This window comes from Pieris rapae, chromosome 1 (assembly GCF_905147795.1).
Source record: "Pieris rapae chromosome 1, ilPieRapa1.1, whole genome shotgun sequence".
Classification (NCBI taxonomy): domain Eukaryota; kingdom Metazoa; phylum Arthropoda; class Insecta; order Lepidoptera; family Pieridae; genus Pieris; species Pieris rapae.
The window spans coordinates 8,586,814-8,612,757 of NC_059509.1; the positions used below are offsets into that span (position 1 = coordinate 8,586,814).

Sequence of the window (25,944 nt, forward strand, 5' to 3'; positions counted from 1 at the left end):
CATTTATATTTCTACAAGCTGACCCGGCGAACTTTGTTCCGCCTTAATGGCAATAAATAAGCAGTTTGTTTTTTTTTATTGGAAAAATACAAAAAAATTAAATACCTACATTAATCATTCATTATTATTTCTGTATTTTAGTACATAGGTTGCTCTTCACTTAAGTACCTTGTGATACACGACATTTTTTGTTTTATTATCAGGCGCAAAAACAAACAACGCTGATGGTCTTCCGACCCGTGAACATGCCACGTATAATAATTGACCATGAGAAAAACATGAATGTTCTAGATTTAAATCACAAACTTTTAAGGATTGGCCTTGTGATTTGTTGATGGTCATGGCAAATGCATGACGTATCGGAAATTGAAGTCTTTTAAATTCAAACGGCATATCGGTTGGGATCATCGGGATCCTCGGAATAAGAACTTCCTCACCTGTGAATTTTCCTATCATTATCGTAGCGTAAATTACATTGTTCTTCAATTTTCTAACCACCAAACGCATACCGTTGCACAGTTTTGGTTGGTTTATGTTTCGAAGCATGATTACTACGGAGCCAACCTTTAGGCGTAAATTGTGCGGTGGTAGGTAAGCCAGGCACGTCCAAAGAGTTTAAAAATTCAATTGGATAGTTGGTGGCTTCATCTTCATTTGTGACGCAGTCAATAGATTTGAATGAATGCATTGTTCCAATGATCTTATTTTGAATTATGTAGTTCAGGTCATCTACATCTTTATTCTTAGCCGCTAAAATTGCTCGCTCACTCAACCATTCATTATTTTTGTAGTTAGAAATAATGTTTGGAAACACAATTGTTGATAAGTTCGTCTTTTGATTCCATTCATCGACAGATACTTGACCTTTACCGATAGTCAGCAATTGCTCCGAGAAATCTTCAGCAGATGTATCATTAAGCAATGTAACTCTCATGTTTGTTGTCAGCTGCAGTTTCTTCACATAGCGCCATAGATTTGACGATTTGAGGCAAGTGTTTATTTCGTCGACAGCCGTAGATCTTGGAATTACTGGCAGTATTTGGCGGAAATCGCCAGACAGTAAAATCATTGCTCCTCCAAAACATCTTGAGTCATTGCGTAAATCTTTTAATGTTCGGTTAAGTGCTTCTAATGCACGTTTATGCGCCATTGTGCATTCGTCCCAGATGATGATTTTCGATGCCGCTAAAACTTTTGCCATTGCTGAGTGTTTTGCAATATTACACGTTGGTTCTTCAATAGTTTGAAGATTTAACGGTAATTTTAATTCTGAATGAGCCGTACGGCATCCTTCTAACAATGTGGCTGCTATTTCAGAAGAAGCAACTGCAACCGCTATGTTGGATCTCGCCCGAACAGTTGCTAAAACTAATGACATGAGGAATGTCTTGCCAGGGATAAACTTTCCAATATGACCCGTCGATTTGAATGCTCAAATTTTTTTTGTAGATAGTACTCACCATAAGAAAGCGTTTTGTAAAGTATTAAGTTGCGGAAACTTACGGTTCATGAGATATATTTATTTATACTTTCCATACAAATGGACAAATATCATTCCATAACACGCCATAACACAATGAAATATGAATTTGACAAATAACTGATGTCAAACATCAACCATTTCACGTATCGATTAGTGAAGGGTTCGAAAAATTTGACGTATCGATGAAATGAAAAAAAATAACTTTCCAATATGGACCATAGATTATTTGTAACTTATGATCAAATTAATTATTTGTAATCAAAAAACTAAATTATTATCTAGTTCGGTTAGGTTATGTTAGTATATGAATATTTTTTTTAATAACATTTTATTTAATAACCTAAAAGTACCCAACACCGAATCAAAGCACCCCACTATCCACGTGGTCTTGTCTGTCCTACCCCTAGAGTGTATATAAATAATCGGAGCCGTTCAAAAACCGAATTATTATCTAGTTCGGTTAGGTTAGGTTAGTATATGAATATTTTTTTTAATAACATTTTATTTAATAACCTAAAAGTACCCAACACCGAATCAAAGCACCCCACTATCCACGTGGTCTTGTCTGTCCTACCCCTAGAGTGTTTATAAATAATCGGAGCCGTTCAAAAACCGAATTATTATCTAGTTCGGTTAGGTTAGGTTAGTATATGAATATTTTTTTTAATAACATTTTATTTAATAACCTAAAAGTACCCAACACCGAATCAAAGCACCCCACTATCCACGTGGTCTTGTCTGTCCTACCCCTAGAGTGTATACAAATAATCGGAGCCGTTCAAAACCCGAATTATTATCTAGTTCGGTTAGGTTAGGTTAGTATATGAATATTTTTTTTAATAACATTTTATTTAATAACCTAAAAGTACCCAACACCGAATCAAAGCACCCCACTATCCACGTGGTCTTGTCTGTCCTACCCCTAGAGTGTATACAAATAATCGGAGCCGTTCAAAACCCGAATTATTATCTAGTTCGGTTAGGTTAGGTTAGTATATGAATATTTTTTTTAATAACATTTTATTTAATAACCTAAAAGTACCCAACACCGAATCGGAGCACCCCACTATCCACGTGGTCTTGTCTGCCCTACCCCTAGAGTGTATATAAATAATCGGAGGCGCGGAGGAAGAGCAGCCCCCACCCGCCGTAACAAAGCACAGGCATGAAATGCCTGTGCTTTGGTACGCAAGGGTGGAGGGGCTGCGTTTTCCGTAGCGCCGGAGCCGTTCATAAACCGAATGATTATCTAGTTCGGTTAGGTTAGGTTAGTATATGAATTTCTTTTTTCTAAGAACTGTTTCTGAAATCATCAATAAACATATAAAAAACTAATATTTATATCATATTATTATATTATATTTGAATAAAATTCAAGTTTTTATTCTAAAAAAACTATCGACAAATTAAAAAAACGATTTTGATGCACAATGTCACGTCTCTAATAACTAATGGAATCTGTATGGCTAAAGTCCTTTGCCTTTCCCATTAGGGATAAATTGAAAATAAAAAAAAATAAGCAATGGAAAATGTACGATTTATTTACGAATTTCTATACATTATACAGGTTTAAATAATCTTTATTAATATTTAGACGGAACTCCGGCAGAAAAAATAACTTGGAGGTGTTCCATTCAAGGTAAAGAGACACTTACATAATCAGTATTATCAAATTCAGGGACACATTTCTAAATTGTTACCATTCTAGCCTTAAAATTTTAAATATGAATATCTCCGTAACTATGGGTTTCCGCAGGTTGGGAATGACACAGGGGGTATTTCTCCATCCCCTCTTCCATCTCCCATCAAAAAAACCTCAAAAATCGACGGGTCATATTGGAAAGTTTAACCCTTGCCAGTTCCACCAAGGGCATCTAGGAAATATAAACCACCATTTTTTTCATCGTTTGCCTTCATTAAAGTATCATAAACTTTCTTTTGTTGGTAATTCAACAGGGTTACATTAGTTTGAACTTCTAAATCTAATTCCTGGTGATCATATTCACGTTCCCGTTCCAATACTCGATTAAATGCGTCTTTCGACAACAACAACAAATAGAAACATTCATCATTCTTTGGATGAACTGTATACATACGACCATACCGAGTTTTTTTTTTTAGTTTTTTCTTCACTGTTTATACGAATGGGCAATGGCACTATCATTACATTTAATTATTTATTTAATAGAAATATTTTGAATATTGATTTCTTACAAATATCAAATTGTCATATATTCGTCATTACATAGCTGTCAATATACGTCAATTACATAGCTATCATTTGCGTTTTATTATTCTTTTTTGTTATACCACGTTTTATAGTGACTGACGTTTCATGTCAAGTCCCACGGGAACGCTGTCGAACGGGATAAAAAGTATCCTATGTCCGTCTCCTGGCTCTAAGCTACCTCCATTCCAATTTTCACCCAAATCTGTTCTTCCGTTCTTGAGTTATAAGTGGTGTAACTAACACGACTTTCTTTTATATATATAAGATTTATGAGTCGCCAACACACACTAACAAACTGATATACTAGACAGCTGTTACTAAAACCGCTATTTAATAGATTGCATGTAAAAACAGCGTATAACAAGCGCTCGCGTCGGAATTGATTTCACATTAATTTGCTGACCGTGCCATCTCCCGTTGGTCACTTTCGTTCATATTACGTAAAGCTCCGTTCGTCTGACGGGATTCCGAACGGTTGTGAAAATTATCCTTGGCCAATATAAGTGAAGTGATAGCGAAAACATCGATAAAAAGTCTAAATTACGGTTACGAATTTAAAATTGTTATGGGATATTAAATTTAATAAATAAAAGATAATCTTACTAGTTTTATTGACTTTGCTGTATTTTGGTAGCCGTACAACAAAGGGTTGTTGAAGAATTTCAGCTCTAAACAAATGTAAAGAAAATCAATAAAAAAGGATAATAGGTGAAAATTGTATATTTGAAGAGTTATCTACGTTCGCACATAATTTTACTATTTGCAAACGGCTCGTCTCAGTTCTTAAAGATTTGTTTAACCTTGATTTCTAAATATCAGTATGTCCTACTGTTTACTGAGGTGTGCCCATCTTGTAGATTTCACCAATAAATATTAATTTGTATAATAGATACTAAATCAAGGACACGTAAAATACGTGTTACATACGTAATTTTGACTATACTATATTTAAAAAATTGCATGTGATATCCCACTACTTTTGTGGCTTAGTAGATAATACATTTTCATTCGAAGGACCTGGGATATATTCCCAGTAAATACATAACACCACTGGTTTTAAAAAAATATCAAATTAAGTGCCCATATACATGCACATTATATTTTTTAGAGTAGCTTTGTTCCGTCTTATTTTAGAATGAAACCCAAAATTAAACAATTATAAATTTTCGTAAGTTTTAGTTGAAAGTGGTACGTTTTCGTAATTTATTAGTTTACAAACGCGTTCATAAATACGTGATAAGCATCGCGTTCACCGGACCGTGGCCATCTCGCTATTACACCAGGTACACACAGCTTAATAATTTCAGAATATTCATTTTATCTAAATATCTATCGTCAAAATAATAGATACACGCTAAGTCACCATATTAATTATATTCCCCGGGCCATGTCTAGGAGTTTAATGGATAGGACACAGCAGATACCATTATTAAATTCTAAAGAAATTTGCCGCCTGTTACTGCATTTCCCAACGATGAATTTATTTAATTTAAAGATTAGAAAGATTTAAAAATATGTAGTGTATTTTGCAACTCATTCAAGCATAAAACGAACAAATTTCCTATTATATATGTGAAACAACTTAAGAACACTTCTACAATTATTACTTGAATATATATTTTTTCCTATTATATAACTTTGCCATTTGTTAATCACATTGCATAACAATAATTGTCAATAAATCACACGTTAATTCAAATAACATGTACATTTATTAAAATGAAAGTTTTTCTAAATCGCTTTAAATTTTGAAAATATATAATTTCAAATTCGTTAGCTAAGTCATATGAATTAGATTAACTTGAAAAGATTATGAAGTCTCTTTAATTATCATTATGCAATATGTTACGTGAATTTTTTTTAGTTATTATAGTTTAAATTAAACCGTTCAAGCCTTTCTCTTAATTTACCTCAGTGCTATTATAGCGACTAATCAGCGTTCATCTATTAAATTGATTATTTAACCTTTCTTCCAATGTACTTGTAGTAAACAGTTATTTAACTGCTTAGTAATGATTTTACAATGTTCAAATATAGGCTAAAATTCTGTAACTGCCCTTAAACCTTTGATCAATACTAAACGCAGGTTTTATATCATTATTTATTTATTTACTTATCAGAATTAATACAGCTACTTTTTATATATCTTGCCAACATGTATACATATACAATATGTATAATAAGTTGTAAGATTCATGGATCATTACAATATTTAATACAAAGTCATTTTACCTAATCAAGATACCTAACAGACTTTTTTGTTATTTTAAAGTTTTTTTTAGTTACAATAAATATATAATATACATATTAAATATACTATTTATATCGGGACATAGTTAATTAAATGGACGAAAGTACATATTTAAAAGAAAATTAAGCTAGTAAATTATAATAAAAATCCCTCCGAGATTTCACTGAAAGTAGTTAATATAATAAATCTTTTCCTAGACAACATGATCATTAAACGAAATGACAGTAGAAAGTGTTAAAGACTTAATCGTTGTTAAGATATGAATGTTACGTGTAAATGGATGTATGGTTACTCAAAGCCACATTTATCAAACTATAAGGAGGGAACACTTATATCATAATAACTATTAAAATTAAAATGCATATGTCGGTTCCAAACTTCAGCCGCTATAAATACATCATCAATTTATTTGAAAAATATGTGGTTTGTTTCACTAAACCGCACATAAGCATATATTAATAATCACAGTGTAATAATAATAAGAACAGTTTACATATTTATAGTTGTTGTCAAATCTTCTAATCTAAACACTCTGCCACATGGTAAAAACACCTTGCCTTTGAAAATCTAATCCCCTTCCCCTTGAAAACATTACACGGCAGTGATCTGTAATTTCTGGCAAAGTGATTAAATAGTTTTATAACCATAAACTAACCATTTTTTAGATAGATCGTTTTGCTACATTCTGGCACTCAAATCGGTGTTGGTACCCTCGGTAGATACAGTAAATTTTGTATAAAGTAATATTCTGTATTTGCCTATATATTAACTTAGTTCAACCATTAATAAAAAGGAGTAATGCCAAATATAAAATGATCTCTATTCATATAAATTTCAAATTATTTTATTTTGGTTAAACCTTAATGGCCAGCTATGAATCTAAGTTCATGTGTTCAATAACTTTAATGAATAAATAAATTATAATAACCCTGAACTCAAAAAAATAATGTCATTTTATAATAATACTTATCAGTATAAAAACTTTATTTAATATCCAAAAAATAGCCGTATTTGATGCTAACGTAGCTACTTTAATGATTAAATACATATATACTAAATATTTTTACTTAATTGACACTGCATAACTTATAGTCACACCCTTTTATCTTGCTGGACAAGTTACCACACTAGGTACAAAATTCTAAATTTAAATTATCTTGGAGTGGACTCTGCAACCGACCGTCGTCCCGTGCGGACGTCTGCTCCAGTGCTCTCTCGCTCGCTCCGTGTGAGTCATCGCCGCTTGCCACTGTGTACAGTGCGCACGCGCTCTCCGACTGCTGCCTTTGCCGCCTGCTGCGCTCTCATTGGTCGCTTCGCGCCTTCGGTGGACAACGGGCTTTGAAGGCTGCAATTTATGATCGCGGGTTTACCTGCGGCCGCTCAGATAGCCACCTAACGGTGCCAAACGGTTATCTGTCGGTTAACGCCTTGTGCGGGAGTGTTTTGTCCGGGGTGCAATCACCGTGCCTTTTTCAAGGCGCGTAACAGCCCCTCCGCTTCCTCCAAGTCCTGTTGGCGGCCGGGCCTCTTAGTAGGCACGCGATAGGGAGTAGGTACTCCAACTACTTTCCTAGCAACCGGCTAAAAACAGGTCCACTGTTGGACGGGTCCTGTCACATCCGTAGGGGCTCTATTTACCCAAACTCCTACGGGCTGGTTAGGTCGGTGACAAACCACACCTCCGCTATCACCAGCGGAGACGCATACACGTTAGGGCAAATCACTAGCTTAGGTACTCACTACCAGTAGGCTTAGGTACACACTCGTCGTCAAACTGTTGGCTTCCCGCCTTCAGAATGGCGTCCGAGGACCCACCTGACATGAGCAGTTTAATGCTCTTCTTAAACAAACGTTATCCAGACGTTATCCGGGCCTTTAATGAGTCCGTTGTCGCTGACTCGCCGCGTTCGCCGTCACCGCCGCCGCGTAAGGTAAATAATAAAAATGCCTCCGCGAAGGCATCGCGATTAATTATCGACCAATCCGGTTCTCGCACGCGCATCGATGAATGCGGTACCACCTCGCGCACCGACCAATCAGGGTCTCGCTCGCGCTCGCGCTCACCGCTCCGTGCGGAAAGCGTAAGCGATGAGTTAATAAGCCAATCACGGCCTTCGTCGCGCATGTCGACTCAATCCGCCCGGGCGGAATCATTAAACGAAACGTCGTCGAACGAGTCAGACGGCTTCGAAACGGTAGGGCGCAAGAAAAAGCGCTCGGCTAAAGGCGGTCCTCCGGCCAAGAGGCCAACTCAGCCCTCAAGCCCTCCTAAGAGGGATCTTAGCTCCCTTTTATCGGGAAAACCCGCGCCGTCCGCTCCCGCGGACCGTATTAAAACACCGCCGCCCGTTTACATTAGGGACAAGGGTGTATGGCCCGCCCTCTCTAAGCTCCTCGACACTAAGTCGATAAATTACAAAGCCCGTACGCTGCGGGATAATTTATGCGTACAGGTGTTTTCGTCGGATCACCACCGCTTTTTAACCTCCCACCTTCGCTCTGAAGGTATCGGAGGACATACTTTCCCCCTACCCGAGGAGCGCGTCCTCAGGGTAGTTGTCAAGGGCATTCCGAAGGAAATAGACTCCGGGATAGTCCAAACCGACTTAGTTGAGCAAGGGTACCCCGTTAGGGAGGTATTTAGAATGCTCCAACGCACTACCAAGGAAGAGTACGATATGGTACTCGTAGTGCTAGATCTCACTCCGAGCGGGAAAAAGATATTCGGTCTCAGAGAGTGTTGCAAGCTCTCCGGACTGAGGGTCGAAACTCCCCTCAAACATTCATTTACACGACAGTGTCATCGCTGTCAACTCTACGGGCACGCAGCCCGTAACTGTTTCGCCAGGGCGCGTTGCGTTAAGTGCTTAGGCGACCATGGCACCGCGGACTGCAAGCGCACACTTCCGTGCGCCGAGCCGCCGGCGTGCGTGCTTTGCGGGCAACGGGGGCACCCAGCGAATTATCGCGGTTGTCCTCGAGCCCCCAAGGCGCATAAGCCGGCGTCTAGGCGCGCGGCGGGGCGTGACGCGGCCCGCCGTGGCCTGGGAGCAAAGCCCACTTACGTGCCGGCCCCGCAGCCCGAAAATAGCCCCTGGGTCAAGCCCCCGGCAACGGAGGGCCCTCCCCAGCTCACGTCAGAGGACTTCCCGCCTCTACCAACCAAAGCGGCACCTGCGGCGCCTTCCCAGGCGCCAGCGCCAACACCCGCCATAACGGAGAGGACCACCCCTAAGGCGAGCCCTCCTCCTCAAGCCCCCCGCCCTCCCGCGGAGGCATCTGCGGAGTCCGCAAAAGTTCACAGCGCATTTAATCTTGCGCTTAGCGTTGTAGGCGCGTTAGACTTGGATGCCCTGGTTGCATTCCACGAAGCCTATACGTCAGCTAAAGGTGTGAACGCTAAGGTTGACGTCGTTTCTCAGCATGCCCTGCTACTACAATCCGTGCGGCAATTTGTACAATCTAACACACCGAAATAGCTACGACCACGTCTAGGGTCAAGGCTCGATCGCTGTCCGTAGTGACATTTAACGCAAACGGTTTCAAGCCGCAGGCAGATTTGGTCCGAGATTTCCTCGTTCGCCACCAAATAGATATTTTCCTCGTACAGGAAACGTTTCTTAAACCCAGCGTCCGCGCACCTAGATTCGCGAATTACGTCGCGGTTAGAAACGACCGACCTACGGCGAAAGGCGGAACGCTCATCTACTATAGACGTGCGCTTCACTGCTCGCCGCTAGACCCGCCGTCGCTAACAAACATAGAGTGCTCTGTGTTACGCGTGGCTATGACCGGTCATCAGCCGATTATTATCGTGTCGGTGTATCTCCCTCCATCTAAGGACATCCTAGAGAGCGATCTTAGGACTCTGTTTGCGCTGGGCCCCTCGGTCTTATTGGTCGGGGATCTCAATAGCAAGCACGGGGACTGGAATAGCTCAAAAGAAAACCCTAACGGGCGAGCCCTCAGTAGGCTTATTGACGTGCTCAATTTCAATGTCATAGCCCCCATTCAACCGACTCGTCGCGGCATAACTTGTAACGGCCTTCTCTCAACGGACGTCTTAGACGTAGCGGTTCTACGAAACGTAGCACTACAGCCGCGTAGCGTAGAAGTGCTACACGAATTAGACTCAGATCATTTCCCGGTTCAATTTGAATTCGGCCCACCTAATACCCAAGAGAAGAGGTACAAGTCCATTGTCGACTGGCAGAAGCTAGACGAGGCCCTCAAGCCCGTCGAAACTTCTGACCTCTCTAACATCCCCGACGATTTAGTCTCGTCCGCTCACGCGTTAGACGCGATCTCCTCGGTCACAAATTACATTCAGACCAAGGTCGCCGAATCGTCCCGGAAGGTCCCAGATGAGTTCGCTCAACGCTGGGAGCTTCCCCCGGACGCGAGGCGTCTGTTGACCGAGAAGAACGCGGCGACTCGCGCCTTCGCCAGAGCGCCGACCGACGATAACCGCAGAGCACTCCGCGCCTCGCAGCGCCGAGTCAAAGAGCGCATGCGTGAAATAAGAAACGAACGCTGGGACCGTCTTACCAGCGAATTGTCACCTTCGCATACGGCCTATTGGTCTCTCGCGCGTTCCCTTAAAACCGACACGGTGGCTTCTATGCCCCCTCTCAAGCGTCCAAATCTGCCTGACGCATTCGATGACGACGAAAAAGCCGAGTGCTTAGCCGTCAACCTAGTGGAGCAGTGCACGCCGTATCTCGACCATAGCGACCCGGCGCACGTCGAACACGTGAACCGCGAAGTCGAACGCATAGTCGCACTGCCCCTCTCTCCCGAGCCGCTCCCGCCTACGTCGATCGCCGAGGTCAAAACTCTAATCAAGAGTTCACTGCCTCGTAAATCTCCAGGTCTCGACGCCATCTCGAATAAGGTCCTCCGGTGCCTCCCGCCCCATCTGATATGCTTGCTAGTGGCCATATTCAATTGCCTACTCGAAAACTGCACCTTCCCGGCGCAGTGGAAAGAGGCCATTGTCATAGGTATTCACAAGCCGGGCAAGCCTCGTAACAATCCCACCAGTTACCGCCCTATCAGCCTTCTCAACACGCTGAGCAAGCTGTACGAGAAGGTAGTGAAAAAGCGCCTCCTAGACTATGCCCTAGAGAAGGGGCTCATCCCCGATGAGCAGTTTGGCTTTAGGCCGGCCCACTCATGCGTCCATCAAGTCCATCGGATCACGGAGCACATCCTTTCAGGGATGAACAGCTCACTGAAACCGAGAGCCACGGGTGCGCTCTTCTTCGACATAGCGAAGGCGTTCGACAAGGTGTGGCACAACGGCTTGATTTACAAGCTCTACCACCTTCAAGTGCCACTGAGACTCGTGCGTATCGTACACGACTTCTTGTCCGACCGTTCAATTCGCTATCGCGTGGAAGGAACGTTATCGTCTCCTCGTCCAATCAGGGCCGGAGTACCGCAAGGCTCGGTCCTTTCGCCCCTTCTCTTCACGCTGTATACCGGCGACATCCCTAGGGCTCCGAATGTGGAGCTAGCCCTCTATGCCGACGACACCGCTCTCTATACCACTCATAAAGACAGAGGTGTCATCGTGGATAGACTCCAGACCGCAACCACGTCGCTAGGCGAATGGTTCCGGAAATGGGGCTTCCAATTAAATCCCGAGAAAAGCGTTGCAGTTCTCTTTGCCAGGGGCAACCCCGGTGCTAACGCTAATACTCGGGAAAAATTTCTCCTCAAAAAAGAGGTCACCCTTTACGGACAAGCCATTCCATGGCAAAAGTCCGTCAAATATCTAGGAGTCACGCTCGACAGCGGCATGTATTTTCGTAAGCATGTAGCCGCCGTTCGCAAGAAGGCCGCTTTTGTCCTCTCTCGCCTCCATTACCTCCTAAATAAAAGGAGTCACATGTCCCTTAGACACAAGGTAACCTTGTACAAGGCCTGCGTCCGACCGTGCATGACTTACGCTAGCGTAGTCTTCGCGCACTGTGCCCCCTCGTACATCCACCGGTTACAGGTGCTACAGTCGCGTTTCATGAGAATCGCGACCGGCGCACCCTTCTACGTGAGAAACGTCGATCTCCACTATGACCTGGAGCTCCCTACCATAGCCCAATGGATGAAGTTGGCGTCCAAACGCCACTTCGACAAGGCTAAACACCATCCCAACCCACTGGTGCGTAAAAGCATCAATTACTACCCCTTCCCGACTAAAAAGGCTCGTAGGAGGCCCCGACACGTACTAACGGATCCGGATGATCCAATCACAGTAGCTAACGATAAATTAAAAGCCGCCCGCGCGGCCAATAATAATAGCAGTAGCAATAGACAGATTAGGGTAAAAAACCGCCTTCACCGGGGAAGGCGAGGACCTTTACTTCGCACTTCGCTCACTCCAGTGAGCTTCCGTCCTGCCCTTCAGGCGATTGACCCCCCCGCGACGGCCCAAGCCGAGGTTCGAGTCTCACAGGAGACGCCCTTGCGCGAGTCGCGGGAAACCCCCCCTTTCCGGCTGAGCTAAGCTCGCCAAACAGCCCGTGCTGAGCTGTAAAGGCCCTTAAGGCCAACAGCGAGATTCCATTCAAAAAAAAAAAAAAAAAAAAAAAAAAATAAATTATCTTGGTCGTGAATCATCGATATTAGAGTATCAATAAATATCTTATAATACATAATATATTTATACAAAATGTTTTTGTTAACATTTGCATCATTCACCGTGACATAAGGCGGATTTTGTTAGAGGTCAAGTTTCTTTAGGTTTAAGTTACAATTAGCATTTTAAGCAGTTTATAGCTATATACTAAGTTAAATTAGTTTCAAGTTTTCAATGTAAAGGAAACGGGACTGCTTCTTACACGGAGAAACAATCTCTTAGAATAAGAATATCTTTGAAAAAAAAGCTAAAAGTCAGCGATCTGACCTATTCCTTACGACAAGTAAAATGTTTAATTGAACTCATTATATAAATATTTATATCTAAAAATTACATAAAAATCTTTGGTTTTATAATATAATTCACTATAAGAATAGTAAAATAATATAATAAGACAAATTGTACGATTTCTTTTGCATCTGATTATCAAGTAGTATCAATAATTACGTTAACTCTTTACCTAATTTTTTGTCATCTATTATGACAATTATAAGGGTCGATTATTTTTAAAATAAAGTGTATTCTTTTAACTCTATATTATAGTACCTGTAGCACAATATTTATATTAATTAAATAACTAAAACTAATTTCATGTACGTTAATACCATACATGTAATTTTTAATATATAACATTGATCAAAAGTCTAATTAGATCGCTTCGGTAGCATCAAACTGTGTTCATGAGTATTGAAATAAAAGAGGTCGATAACTCAGAGATGCTACCGTTTAAGAATATTAATAAGCATATATATGTACATACTTTCCATACTAATATTGTTACGACAGACGGACAGCTATTTAAAGTCGAATTTTAAGTTTAATACTACGAATAAACTTATATCATTATGATAAAATTTTAACTTCGAAGATACGAATTTTTGTTAACTTATATATTGATATCACAAAACAAAATAGGTTTTTTGAAAATTATTAGACATACATATTTTAGGTTATTGTTAATTTATTTATTTACTCTTTTTTTCAGAAACAAAATACAATTTACATAATTAAATGAAAGGGAGTGCAACTGGCGACCTTATCACTTTCGAGCTATCTCTTTCAGTAAACCACTACTAACTATTAATATAGGGAAGTATCAATTAAGGTATAATCAATTGTGGTACAACATTACTTTTGTTGATTATAATAGTAAAAAAAAATTATAATTCATAAAACTATCAAACAGGAAATGATTAAACGCTCTTAGTAGTTAAGGAGGCAAGTTTATTATACAAAAAAAAACTAGAAAATGTGTCGTTAAAGAATGCAAAGAGTTTTCCTAATATATAAATGATGTTCTATATATGTCCATCTTCATGTTAGTATGTTAATTATAAGATACTTGAATTTATTTACATACTATTACATTTTTCACAAGAGATGTGTTTGTAATGAGAAGTGCAGTTTTCCGCGTCTACTTATTCCTTCCTAGTTTGTATGATTTTCTTTCGCAATACAATACTACCAGTTGATACAAAGATAGAAATTAGACTTAGAGATAATTTGACTATTTTCTCTTTAGAATTAACATTTTCAAATCGTTTGTCGTGTGATTAGCAAATTAAAATTATTTTTTTAAAAGATAATCTTACCATAAAATTCCACAACCAATATCACAAAGATGAAAATCACTCACAAATAAAATCACAGTTTTTTAGACATTCGATAAAACGGATAGATTCGGACACACAATTATCAACTACAAAATTATCGAAATAAGGTCGTTTTTCTCTTAGAAACTAAAGATGTGCCGCGACGCGTGTTCGCGGCTTCGTGTGCACGCTAACTTTGCGCGTACGCACCTGTTCTACCCACTATGGTATAAGTGGGTGACATAGAATTCGGTATGTGGTACCATAAAATATACTAATTCCATATACCTTTTTTAAGTTTCGAATGTATTAGGAATTAACTTTAAAACTTTAAAAGGTTTGAAGACATAATTTTTTATTTGAAAATTTTATTTGAGTTAAATTTTATTTCGAGTGTTTTTAGCCCTCAATAAATTATTATATTAGACATAAGCTTGAACATTTAGGTCACCCATTTTAAAAAGCTACTGAGTCTCCTAATAACTGCCGCGAGATAAATAAACAATAGTTGTAGTGAAATGGCTTTTTATTTTCTCTATACGTTTAAAAAATAATTTTCACTAAACTTTCACTATCTTAAATGGTATTAAATCGTGACTCACAGATGAGCGAGAAGTCACGCTATGGTTGCAGATATAATCATTAAAACTGACCTAAAAATATTTTGTATAATATACGAAAAACACAAAATCGGAAAATTAAATAAAAACACGCACAAATAATTAGGGTTGAAATGGTGATGTTCGTCCCTGGGTTGATAGACAATGATAATGCGAAAATGAGGCCACTCGTATACGTACATATATCATTGGTTGGAATACAGTACCAACGACTCTCCTTCATAATTATTCTAGCTAATATGTATTGTCGTTGGATATACATCTATTTCGTAAGTTTACGTGTTACGGACAATTAATTAATTAAATCGTGTCTAGGAAACAAAACTTTGGGTCCAGATTGTTTAATTATTACATAAAATTAGCCTTGCTGGTCGGTCCCGTAATTCCTTATACATTTTCTAACTTCAATCTTTCTTCTATTTAAAAATTTTCATTGTAAAATCAAGAACTTAACTTGGATTAAAAAGGTTATTCTCAAGCAATTATTGTTACTCTCTAGCTGATCTGATCTGGGGAATTGCTGTCCATGGGCCATAAGATTAATAAATTAGCCGACAGCCCGTTTGCCCCTGTTTAAATACAGAAATATTTAATTTAACTAAAATAATAGCAAGTGATCCGTGTTTGGATTGCGGAGTTAAAGTTACGACGAAGTAACGGCACGTGCCATAATAGGTGCCTGACCGCTGGCCAGGTATATTGCGCTATCAATTATTATAGAACGAATTCATTAAATACAGAGTGTGTAAAATACATTGCACCTGACTTATTATAACTCTATCAAGCTTAATCACGTCGACTCTTATAATAATAAAAAGTCTTTATTCATTTTAAGTACATTTTGGACTCTTGATCTTTATATTGATTCTTATCAATTATAAGAAATAAGAAAAGGTAGGTCGATCTTCAGTATTAAACGATGCTTAGTATTACTGAGAAAGGAAACGCCCGCAAGTCGATAGTCATCACTTAGGTTCTTGCAAGTAATGTCCCTCTGACGTTCTCTTCCTACCTGAAATAAAAGCCTTTATGCACTAACCAAACATAAATTTATGTAATTTTAACTTGAATATATTTATCTATTTCTTTTATATTAGTTTTCAGCAGCCAGTTTGTCAGATTATCTTTTGACATAGGCCTCCCCTTATTGTTTCCACTCATCTCTTTTACTAGTTGATGTTCTCCATCTTTCGGCAGATCGTTTTTTTCCACCTCTATATGTTACGACCTTTTTTCCTTCTCCCATCTTCGGAATACCATTCTATGACGTCCATCGTCCATGTTTATTATTTCGATCTTAAGATATGTCCAGTTCAAGTGTTCATCCATCTGTCATGTCTTCTTATGTTCTACGTTCTCAGTTCCATGTCCTGTTGATATGTTGCAGGTTTGGCATCCATAAGTGAGAAACGATAGGATTTCCTTTTGTTGTCATGTCAAAAAAATTTGTCAAATGCACTGAACATTGGCATAGTCTCATTTTTAAGTATTTCTTTTAAAAACCGTACTATCCCCCTAAATATTTTTTTAGAATTCTTTTATTGAGATTAAATTGCCTAAATAAAAATATTCAATGGACTATTTATAATCCAAGTATTTCGGATCGGATTTTGATGCGGTTTATTTTAATAGATAGAGTGATTCAAGACGAAGGTTCATATGAGGTTTCTATTGTGATGTCGTAAATAATTACATACTTTTCAACGGCGAAAACAAGGTACTGCGGTTGATGGTTTCCCCGGAGTAAAAAAAACGGATGCTCTAGGCAGAGTCTACGTCATCCCAATAACAGCGAATGCTTTTATCTGATTATGTTTTTATATACAAAGTTCAGTTTTTCTGTAGTGTATTTAGTATCAGCATTGCACCCGTGCGAAGCCGGGGCGGGTCGCTAGTTTTTATCATAATTTTTGTTTTTATTGTATTCATTTTCAGGCCTGCATTTCTATTCTCATCATCTAATAGCGTAATTTCTAGGATATCTGATCATTCTGCGAATATTGCGATGTCAAAAGTACTGCACTACTGTCAAAAGGTTTTGGGGAAAGAGGATCACCTTGTATTATCCTTTCTGTATTGTAAATTCATCTCCTTGCTCTTCGAATGGCTTTTGCTTTTTGTATATTTATTTTCCACTCCCTGTTTATATATTATTATTATATAGCGTTTTCCAAATAAAGTGATGATTCAAGGAAATGGTACATTTGAAATAGGTACATTAACAAAATAGAGTTTAGAACATAAACACACAATGTCTTTTCTAATATATACTATTTTTTTTAATATTGTTCTCACATATTTTTCAAGTAAATATATATGAGCTATTGGTACATGTCGATTTTGTTGCGACTAATAATATTGCCGTAAGGCATATCTCACCTATGATATGACAAAATAATGATATAAGTATAACAAATCACATCGTTACGTATAAACAAGTGAATGTTAAGTCAAATATAACAGATTTCATTTGGCACCTACATAGTACCAACATAGTAGTAGTTTTCATCTGTTTGGTGATGATGTGGTTTTTCCTTTTTATAAAATTAACAAATCACATTACTATATCGATACATATTAGTTTAGTATTTATAAAATAATTCAAAACAAGTACAAAGTTATAAATTTTATTTTACGGTCAAGTCAGTTTGAAAGGCCACACATACATTAAAGGCATTTATTCACCAAGAACGATGTCGGCCGTAGCTATGGACCCTCCTACCCAGTGGTTCAGAGTCGAGACGAGACTTACCAGAGTCTTTTATATAATAATCGTGTTTGGAAATATTATAATATTATTTGTATGGCAGGCTGTTTTTAATAGTCAAGTTGAAGTATTACCATATAACATTGTGACTATGACTTAAGATTTCAGACAAACAAAAAACAAGGAAATAAAAATCATTCTTCCTCCTTGGCCTTCGTATTGGCACGAATATTATAAGCAAAATTTATAATTTGAAGAATAAAATTTTAACAAATATAGGCCATAGACAATCTTCTTGGTTTTGTGGTCTTTGTGCATCACGTGATTTTGGTAACGAATCGCAAATGAAGCCAGAAGCCTACACATTAACACTGTGTCAAGGTTTAAAGCTTTTCTCTAAACACTTATGTAGGCGTCACAAGGAGAACAATATTTTGGTGTGTTCACACATATATTTCACTTTAGAGAGGTTAACTGATTTGTTGCGTATAGATTATCTATATATTATAAGATCCTATGAATACGTATTAGGAATAACCACGCTCTATGTCAAAGATATTCGCTACCTTCGAGTAGAGATAATATAAAAAAAATTGAATATATCAAAGATTCTGTAAAAAATCAATAAGCAACATTTATTATATTATGATTATGTAATAATAGAATGAGATGATTATTAATGAGAATCCCTCACACAGACCTTCACGTACTTACCCTAACTTTTACACCATCACACAACATAGCCAAATTAGGTATCTCTTAGCTAACTACATGTGTCGAATATTTTTATTGTTTGTTTCCTTTTGTAAATTTTTGAACCTTTTTGTAGGTAAATAGTATGTATTCCACCTCGGGTTATATTTTTAGTGTGTTTGTTATTATATAATATAATGTTTGTTAGTTGTAGGATTACGAAATAAATAAATAAGAATTCGAATACCGACTTAGTCCAAAACTTTTCACACTAGAATCTCATTAGCGTTAATCGTGGTTATTTCACTGTCGCGTAATGTAAGCACCTCCTACGACCTTCTAACAAGCTCAAACAATTAATAGATACGAGTAACGCCCACAGAAAGTAAGATGGAAATAAAATTAATTGCACTTACAAGCGCATTGTCACCTAGTCTTTTTAGATTACAAATAATAGAACAGCTACACTATAGAATACTAACAAATATATTCTAACGTACCTAAAATCAATATTTAATTCCAGGCAATTCCAAAGGATATTGTAATTTAAATTGTTTCGTGTCAAGCAAGCATGGTAAAGGGTCGATTTTTTTATATTTTAAATTATAAAATGTGAAGCTTAGAGGCCGGGTCAGCTGCAAAACAGTAGTTTTTTAATCAAGTCAATGTAAGTAAGGAAGCAAGTAAGTAAGAAAAACAACTCCCAATATACCGTTCGAGTAAAAATGTATTCCGTATTGCTTGTTTCGCAATCATATTATCATAATCAGTGATGGATTTACAATATTTCAAGGTAAAGGCTGTGAAGTTTGTGCCGCCCTCGCCTCTACAATTGTCATCTCTTAGATTATTTTTACAATCCAACTATTTATTTTTTACAAAATAATGTCTTTTTTGGGCGTAAAATTATACACAAACCATCCAGTTCGCAGCCTCCAACCAGTAGTAGCTGATGTGTATAAATTGATAAGGAGATGAAGAAATTTTCTGTAATTTCGCGCTTTTCACTTATACAAAGTGTTAGCTAAACCTGAAAAGTACTTGAATCAAAGCGTCATAGAGAGTAGCAGAATAACAAGTTATTTCGTGATATTTTAAACGACGATTAACACTTCGATTACATAAACCTATGATGATGATATAACTTCCATGACTCATTTACAGATCATAAACTTTGATTATGACATGATTGATCAATTTTGACCTTTTTAATGATTATATTGATTATGAATTTCAATAAAAATGCTTACTCGGCCATAATTATCCTTGATTTAATATAATTTATTAATCACAAGGTCGAAGTCTAACCTTTACCAATAAATGCATATTAATAAGTAACGAGATATTTTGGCTGTAATAATTATATCGTCGTTGACCATAATAAATATGTAGTGTGGTTAAAACGGTTGAAATTTTATATTGTAAATCAGGTTATATTCTGTTTATAAAATTATACACTTAGGGCCTGTTTCACAATGTATGGGTAAAGTACCAAATAGCTAGGCAACACATAAATTATTCGAAAGATAAAAGTTCCGAATAAGATACTTCACATATCATATCGAATTCGAATAGCGCTATCTGACAGTCGTGTAACGCAAAAATACTGTTTATCCTACCAATAAGTAATAAATAGCTTATTTAGAACTTATCCGGACACTGTGAAACAGGCCCTTAATAACATAAACCTGTGCTGTGGTTAAACTGCCTCGCCCTAGGGCATGCGCGGTAAAAGAATAAAATAGCGGGATGTGTATATTTAACATTACGTTTTGCTTTACACATATATTTTAATCAATTATTGTTAAATGAAAATAATAAGTGAAATAAAATACGTTATATTCTTAGGATTTATATAGTATACGCTAAGCGAGTATTTATCGGTTTTACATTTTTTTGTACTATTTACTGAAAATATATTATACTGAATTTCGTAGAATTTTTATTCTTGCTTTTCAAGTGTACAAGTTCAAAGCGAAAATAGGAACATGTAAAATATTATGTTTATTTTCCTTATTGAACCAAAGCCTAACTACCTGTGCGCAAGCCAAATAGAACAAACGCGAATATGCCTGCTTTTGTCAACAGGCGCAACCATTTTAATAATTTCACATACCGCTAAATTATTAATATTGTAAATAATGTTTACCTACTTAAAATATTATATTCTTGTGAAGCTCAATTCCATGGGACAGGTGACAGGACTCACTTTTCTACATACATTATTGATAATCTTTTCTTAATAGGCATGTTCGTCTGCGATGGTCATTTTGAACTCTTCAGACCATTGTTCCGCTGTTTGCCACAACTAATATGAAACTATTACTGCATCCTTCCTTTTTAATTAAGTGTGGGAAGTTTAAGGATGGTGTTGGTGGGAATCTTTGACGGAGTGACAGCGCAGTTAATCTCCTACTTATCTGCAAAATCTGCAGATTCGTAAGAAAATCTATATCTACACGGCAACATGAGAGAGCTAACTGCAGAAATGTTAAAAGCGGACTTGGTTACCACCGTCGATACGCTGACACGTCAGATCGGCAAATCGGGATCAGCGAGAAGCTTTCAGGAACAGGGGGCTTCTTATGTATAAAAAAGGTGACCTAACCCAATGCAGCTATCAGGTCCTTGTTCTCGGGCGGATAAGCGGAAAAGTGGGCGTCCTAAACCTGGCGTCATACAGATGCAGATGAGGCAGAGAGCCGGAAAGATTTGGAACATATTGATTGGGGTGTACGGGGCTCAAGACCAAACGCGATGGAGGCACTGTGAACGCCATCTGACTTTTTTATACTAGTTTGTATTTTTATATATCAAGTAATGTGCAATTACAAATGGGATTTTCTAATAATAAAAATAGTAGTAAGGATATTTTTTAATAATTAACAAATATCAATATTGACTATAGGACATAATATTTCCATATCCACTTATTTTATTAACTATTCTAAGTTTAATACATAGTATCATAGATATAACACTATCATTAACTACTGCAAAATCTGCTTGATTCATCTTGCCATGGTAACTTAATACTTTACATATGGATTTATACTTGGTTTTGCCTATAAATGTATGTTGCCAAGTCGGCAATAACAATACTAAATAAATCTTGTAAGCTAAGTTTATCTTCTCAAAGCTGGCAGTTTCATGTTCACTAGTATCAATAGATTTGGAGTCTACTAAGTTTGTTGTTATAAGTTTTAGTAATGTTACAATTTCTTTTGTGCGTCATCTTTGGTTGTAGAATCTTCACTGGTAGCTGCAGACTCCTCCATAGCAGCAGCAAGTTCATCATCATCATCATCGTCCTTGCCATACAACTCAGGATACTGTGCCATGCACTCTTGCATAACACTGAACTTTTCATAACAATCACTTCCTTTTGGTTCAGCTTCACTGTAATGGAAGCAGGAAAATGCATCGCGGAATTGAGTACCGCAGGGCCCAGTGGCCATGCCACCAAGACAAGGACAGCCCCAATTAATAGACCCATCTTGTAATATAAGGCCTGGAGCAGGCTCTGGAGGAGGTAGGGATACATTACTAGGTGTACTCAACTCACTGCGGCTTGCCACAACAACTGTGTGCTTGCCATCCTCACTAACACTCCATGTCCTTCTACTCGTAGTATTTGGTTCACCAGATCCACCAGACATTGTTACTCTGTAATACAGATAAAGCAAGACCTATTCAAACATTTTGTATAGGTATTAATCTTAATTTTTTACTATTATGTAATGGGATAATGTTCCTCATATGACAATTTAATATGTATTCAGACAGAGATTACAGGAGACAAAGTTAGTACTTAATCATAGTTTAAACATCAATACATACACAATGGACCAAATGGGCATCTAACTGCTAACACATTCACACTACTATACCAATACATAGAAAATAGAATATTCTGCTTACTTTGATGAAAATGTTATAGTAAAGCCTGTAGTGAAGGTGCTTCTCGGCAAACGTGAATCCTCCTGGCAGAAAGAGCTATTGCTGCCCTGAATGAACGTAGAAAGTCAGGTGTAAGCCGCACTAACACCTCTGAGCCGCGAACACTAAGTACATCCACGTGACCTGCTCCCGCTTCTCCAAATAATTCAGTGCACACCTTCCGGAAGAGACTTTGAGCGTACACTGCCGACTTCTGATCCTCTCCGTCCCTGTTATCAAATATTTTATTGTCTCTTTAATCTGATTATTAGATTAAATAACACAAAAAAGTAAAATTATAGTAAGAGTTTACTAGATTTAAAAGGATAAACTACCTATAACAGGGAATAAGATTAGAAGTTATAACCTCAAAACAAGAATGGAATATCTATAAAAATAAAACTACAAGTTATAAGGACTTACAGCTGCTCAACATCCAACAACAAATAGAAATATCTGCAATTCATACGTACTAAGTTCAGATACTTTTTAATTTTATTAATAAGGAATTTAAAGAATACTGACAATATTTTTAAGCATAATTTGAAGGATTTCACAATTTAGAGCAATTATTTCATAATGGCAATTGACATTTTTACCAAAGGTTAATAATAATCTGATGCAGTATTTAAAAAAACATTTAGAATTTTGTTCCAGCAACTTTTTAAATAAGTAATTCAAGACAAGAATATATTATATAAGATTAATTAGTTTGGTATAAAACATAATATTATGCAAAACGTAATTCAGCGCCATCTGCTAACAAACTATCTAACCTAGGAAAGTGTTCAAAATAAAGCATATAGATATGTTGTAGTAGTTAAGAAATAGATAGAGCTACGTGAACATAAAATTTACAGAATATAATGAATAATTACAGTAATACAGTACACATTTACTTAAAAAATGAAAAATATAAACGTAAAAAACTGAAACGGTACCTTTTACTGTAAATGTTATAAAAAAATAACAATCTAGTTCTTTTTGTGCAACGGTTTGGTTTTTGACTCATACTGATTACACAGGTATCGGGTAAATACTCTATGTAATGCCCCAGATAATACGTATGTCTACAACGCATTAGCTTCACAAAATAAAATGACCCCATTCACCCTTGATCAATAATGCAATAGTATGTACCTAATGGATGGCGTGTCAATTATGTACATATTTAGAGATGAGTTAAATTCATCTCTCACTCGTTCTGCTTCTCATAAATACAAATTCACTTTGGTCTTATTTAAATGCAAAAGTTAAAACAACTCTCTTTATAAAATTAACGAAAGGAAAGGCAAAAAATCAACAATAACTGATTTCTTATATTCTAGACTTATTGTGCTAAATAGATCGTATTGCTTTTAAGACAAGGTCTCAAAAATGAGTGGCTGGAATATTAATGATACTCATCGTGCTTTTTAGAAAATATGGACGAATTTCCTAAATCAAGAGACTATAACGCTTTGGATATACGCTTACTCTCAAGACCACGCTGTGAGCTAAATGCAGTACCTAAGACTCATAAGCTCCGGGCTGATGTAATTGCTCGCGGTTACATTCAGCTTCGTGCGTCGTCTGCAGCCAAATTGCTTCACTGGCTCGCCGCCCGGTATCCGCAATCCGCATACTGCAAAGGACTTATATGGAAGGTCATTTTCAGATAAAAATCACTTTCCAACCCTCCAAGACACCAATTGATGGAAAAAATACCAAAGTTAATGATTGGAAAAGATTTAATATATCTTACTATTTAATTTTACTGGCTAGTTATAAGTTCACGATACATAATAGTATGTTTATTAATATGTAAATTCATTTTGTAAAGTATTCTCCTCGTTTCTCCGCTCGTTACGTTAAGGTTTGTTGCTTAAGAGACTGATGTAAAAGGTTCATAGATAATAGTAAAAAATAACAGAACTGAACTGGGGCCGTAGTAATTTGAATCACTATATAACATTTCTTGTATACTCTACTCCTTAAATCTACGTGACAGATGTAATTACATGATTGGTTGCAATATAAAATATTATATGCATAATGGCGCTTCTAAACGGGCCATGTTTTGCTGCAATTGATGGCTGCAACACATGGCCCGGCAACATTGCAAACAATGTCAGCCACACTATGCAATGTTGCAGTAATGTCCCGGCCATATAGCCAAACATGTTTTGTGTAGCCACTTATGGCCGATATGGCCCCGATGGGTTGCCGAACGATCGCTAGGCTATCGAATTCAACTGCAATATTGCACAGCCAGTTCTATTGTTGTTTCAGTCACTCTCTTTGTTATGGCATAGTGTATCCTTTTCTACGCGACATGAAGTTTGCTATGAGTGAAGTGTGCCTGTTGCTATATTCTGTGTTTTGCGATCAGCTGGATTTTGACAACTACGTAAAAATGGTTACTGGTCTAACAAGACAATTACTGATTTTATTGAAGAAATACATTTGCACCCCGAGTTGTGGGATATAAAAGATAGAAATTCTAAAAAAGATGCATGGAATGAAATCGCTGAAAAGTTTGGCATAACAAGTAACGAGGCTTACAAAAAATTCAGAAGCCTAAGAACTTACGCAAATAATGAGGAGAAAAAGAAGGAAAGTGGTAGTGCTGGCGGTAAAACAGTAAAGTGGTTTGCTTAAGATGCGATATCGTTTCTCTGTACTCAAAATACCACGAATATAGGATAACATAGTGAAAATGAAAACTTCTAACGTAAGTATCTTTAATAAAATATTTTAGTCATTATAAATGTACATATCTCTGTATTACGTATGTTATATATCGATTGATAAATTGAACTTCTTCCCTCGAAATCTTTTGCAACTTGTTTCCATTCTGTTACTCCTGACGGCATCTGAAAGGCTTAAAGATATACTAAAAATTTTATGCATTCACAGGCGACTGAAACTACATACTGACATCAGTGCTGACCCACGTGAAGTCGTAGAATCAGAAACAACCGACACTTTGGAAGCCGTCGATACTACTCCAAAACCACGTACTAAAAGGCTCAAATTATTATACGCGATGCTGGCGAAAATAAAAACGAATATGCTGCTACTAGATACCTATTATTATTAAATTTAAAAAGTACATAATAGTTACTATCTATGCGTAACATATTTAATAAACCTATGTTAACTTACCTTGATGTATTATTTTAATCCTTCTATAATAGCTGTACACACCTCTTGTATAAAAATTGAAATCTAACACTCGGAACAGGTACATAAAACTTTTAAATGAATCTCCTGTTGCCAAAAACCGTAGAGTATCGCAAATCTCGTGATGGCGATGAAACAGGTATTGCTGTTCTCATGTTTGTATCATTTCTTTTTATTCTTGGTCCAATTTTGTTTAAGAGAAAGTCAAAGTCGCCTTTTGAAATTCTAGCCAAGTTCTTGAATAATTTATTATCAAGGCTTATTACTGCTAGACTCAAATTGTCTACAGTTTCACGCCTATTCAAGGTCGAATCCTCAATCTCTTCTTTTTCTGTTCTTTTAAAATTAATATAAGCTGCTGCGACAAGTGTGATTTCATCAGCCATTGTTGCCGGTATGTGTGGCCCGTTTAGGAGTCTGCATCATGGGCCATACTATTGCTGACATATTGCAACACATGGCCCGGCCATAGATTGCTCGGCCATCATCTGCATTAAAACATTTTTGTGATGGCCGGACAATTAATTGCCAATAGTGCAGCCATCAATTGCAGAAAAACATGGCCCGTTTAGAAGCCCCATAAGTAATCCTATATCATGTGAAAGTATTAACGAACTACCT

At 37.3% G+C, this 25,944-nt stretch overlaps 2 protein-coding genes and 1 long non-coding RNA gene across 4 annotated transcripts in view; 1 reads left to right on the forward strand and 2 right to left on the reverse strand.

Moving 5' to 3' along the window:
• Positions 1 to 14,382, reverse strand: part of LOC111003893 — a 125,027-nt gene extending 110,645 nt beyond the window's left edge. Inside the window, exon 1 of the mRNA XM_022274647.2 lies at positions 14,200 to 14,382. The gene's annotated coding sequence lies outside the window, so the exon portion shown is untranslated. The remainder of the gene's footprint in view (positions 1 to 14,199) is intronic.
• On the forward strand, positions 2,919 to 3,334 carry LOC111002553. The gene is made up of 2 exons (XR_002600541.2): positions 2,919 to 3,122; positions 3,240 to 3,334. It is a non-coding gene; the product is annotated as an uncharacterized LOC111002553 (long non-coding RNA).
• Positions 14,383 to 21,079: 6,697 nt separating the features above from the next.
• LOC111003866 (mitochondrial intermembrane space import and assembly protein 40-B) lies at positions 21,080 to 22,739 on the reverse strand. Of its 2 annotated transcripts, XM_045629579.1 has the most exons (4): positions 22,582 to 22,739; positions 22,141 to 22,388; positions 21,407 to 21,885; positions 21,080 to 21,372 (listed from the first exon to the last, which is right to left on the reverse strand). In XM_045629579.1, exon 3 carries the CDS (start codon positions 21,876 to 21,878, stop codon positions 21,432 to 21,434), a length of 447 nt encoding a protein of 148 aa, XP_045485535.1. In that variant the 5' UTR covers positions 21,879 to 21,885; positions 22,141 to 22,388; positions 22,582 to 22,739; the 3' UTR covers positions 21,080 to 21,372; positions 21,407 to 21,431. The 2 variants fall into 2 exon arrangements, with proteins under 2 accessions (XP_045485535.1, XP_022130295.2); XM_022274603.2 differs by having other exon boundaries at positions 21,080 to 21,885.
• Positions 22,740 to 25,944: the final 3,205 nt, after the last annotated feature.

Bases quoted from the DNA above. Each gene is read 5' to 3' on its own strand.
- LOC111003866 (XM_045629579.1), bottom strand. From the start codon at position 21,878: ATGTCTGGTGGATCTGGTGAACCAAATACTACGAGTAGAAGGACATGG.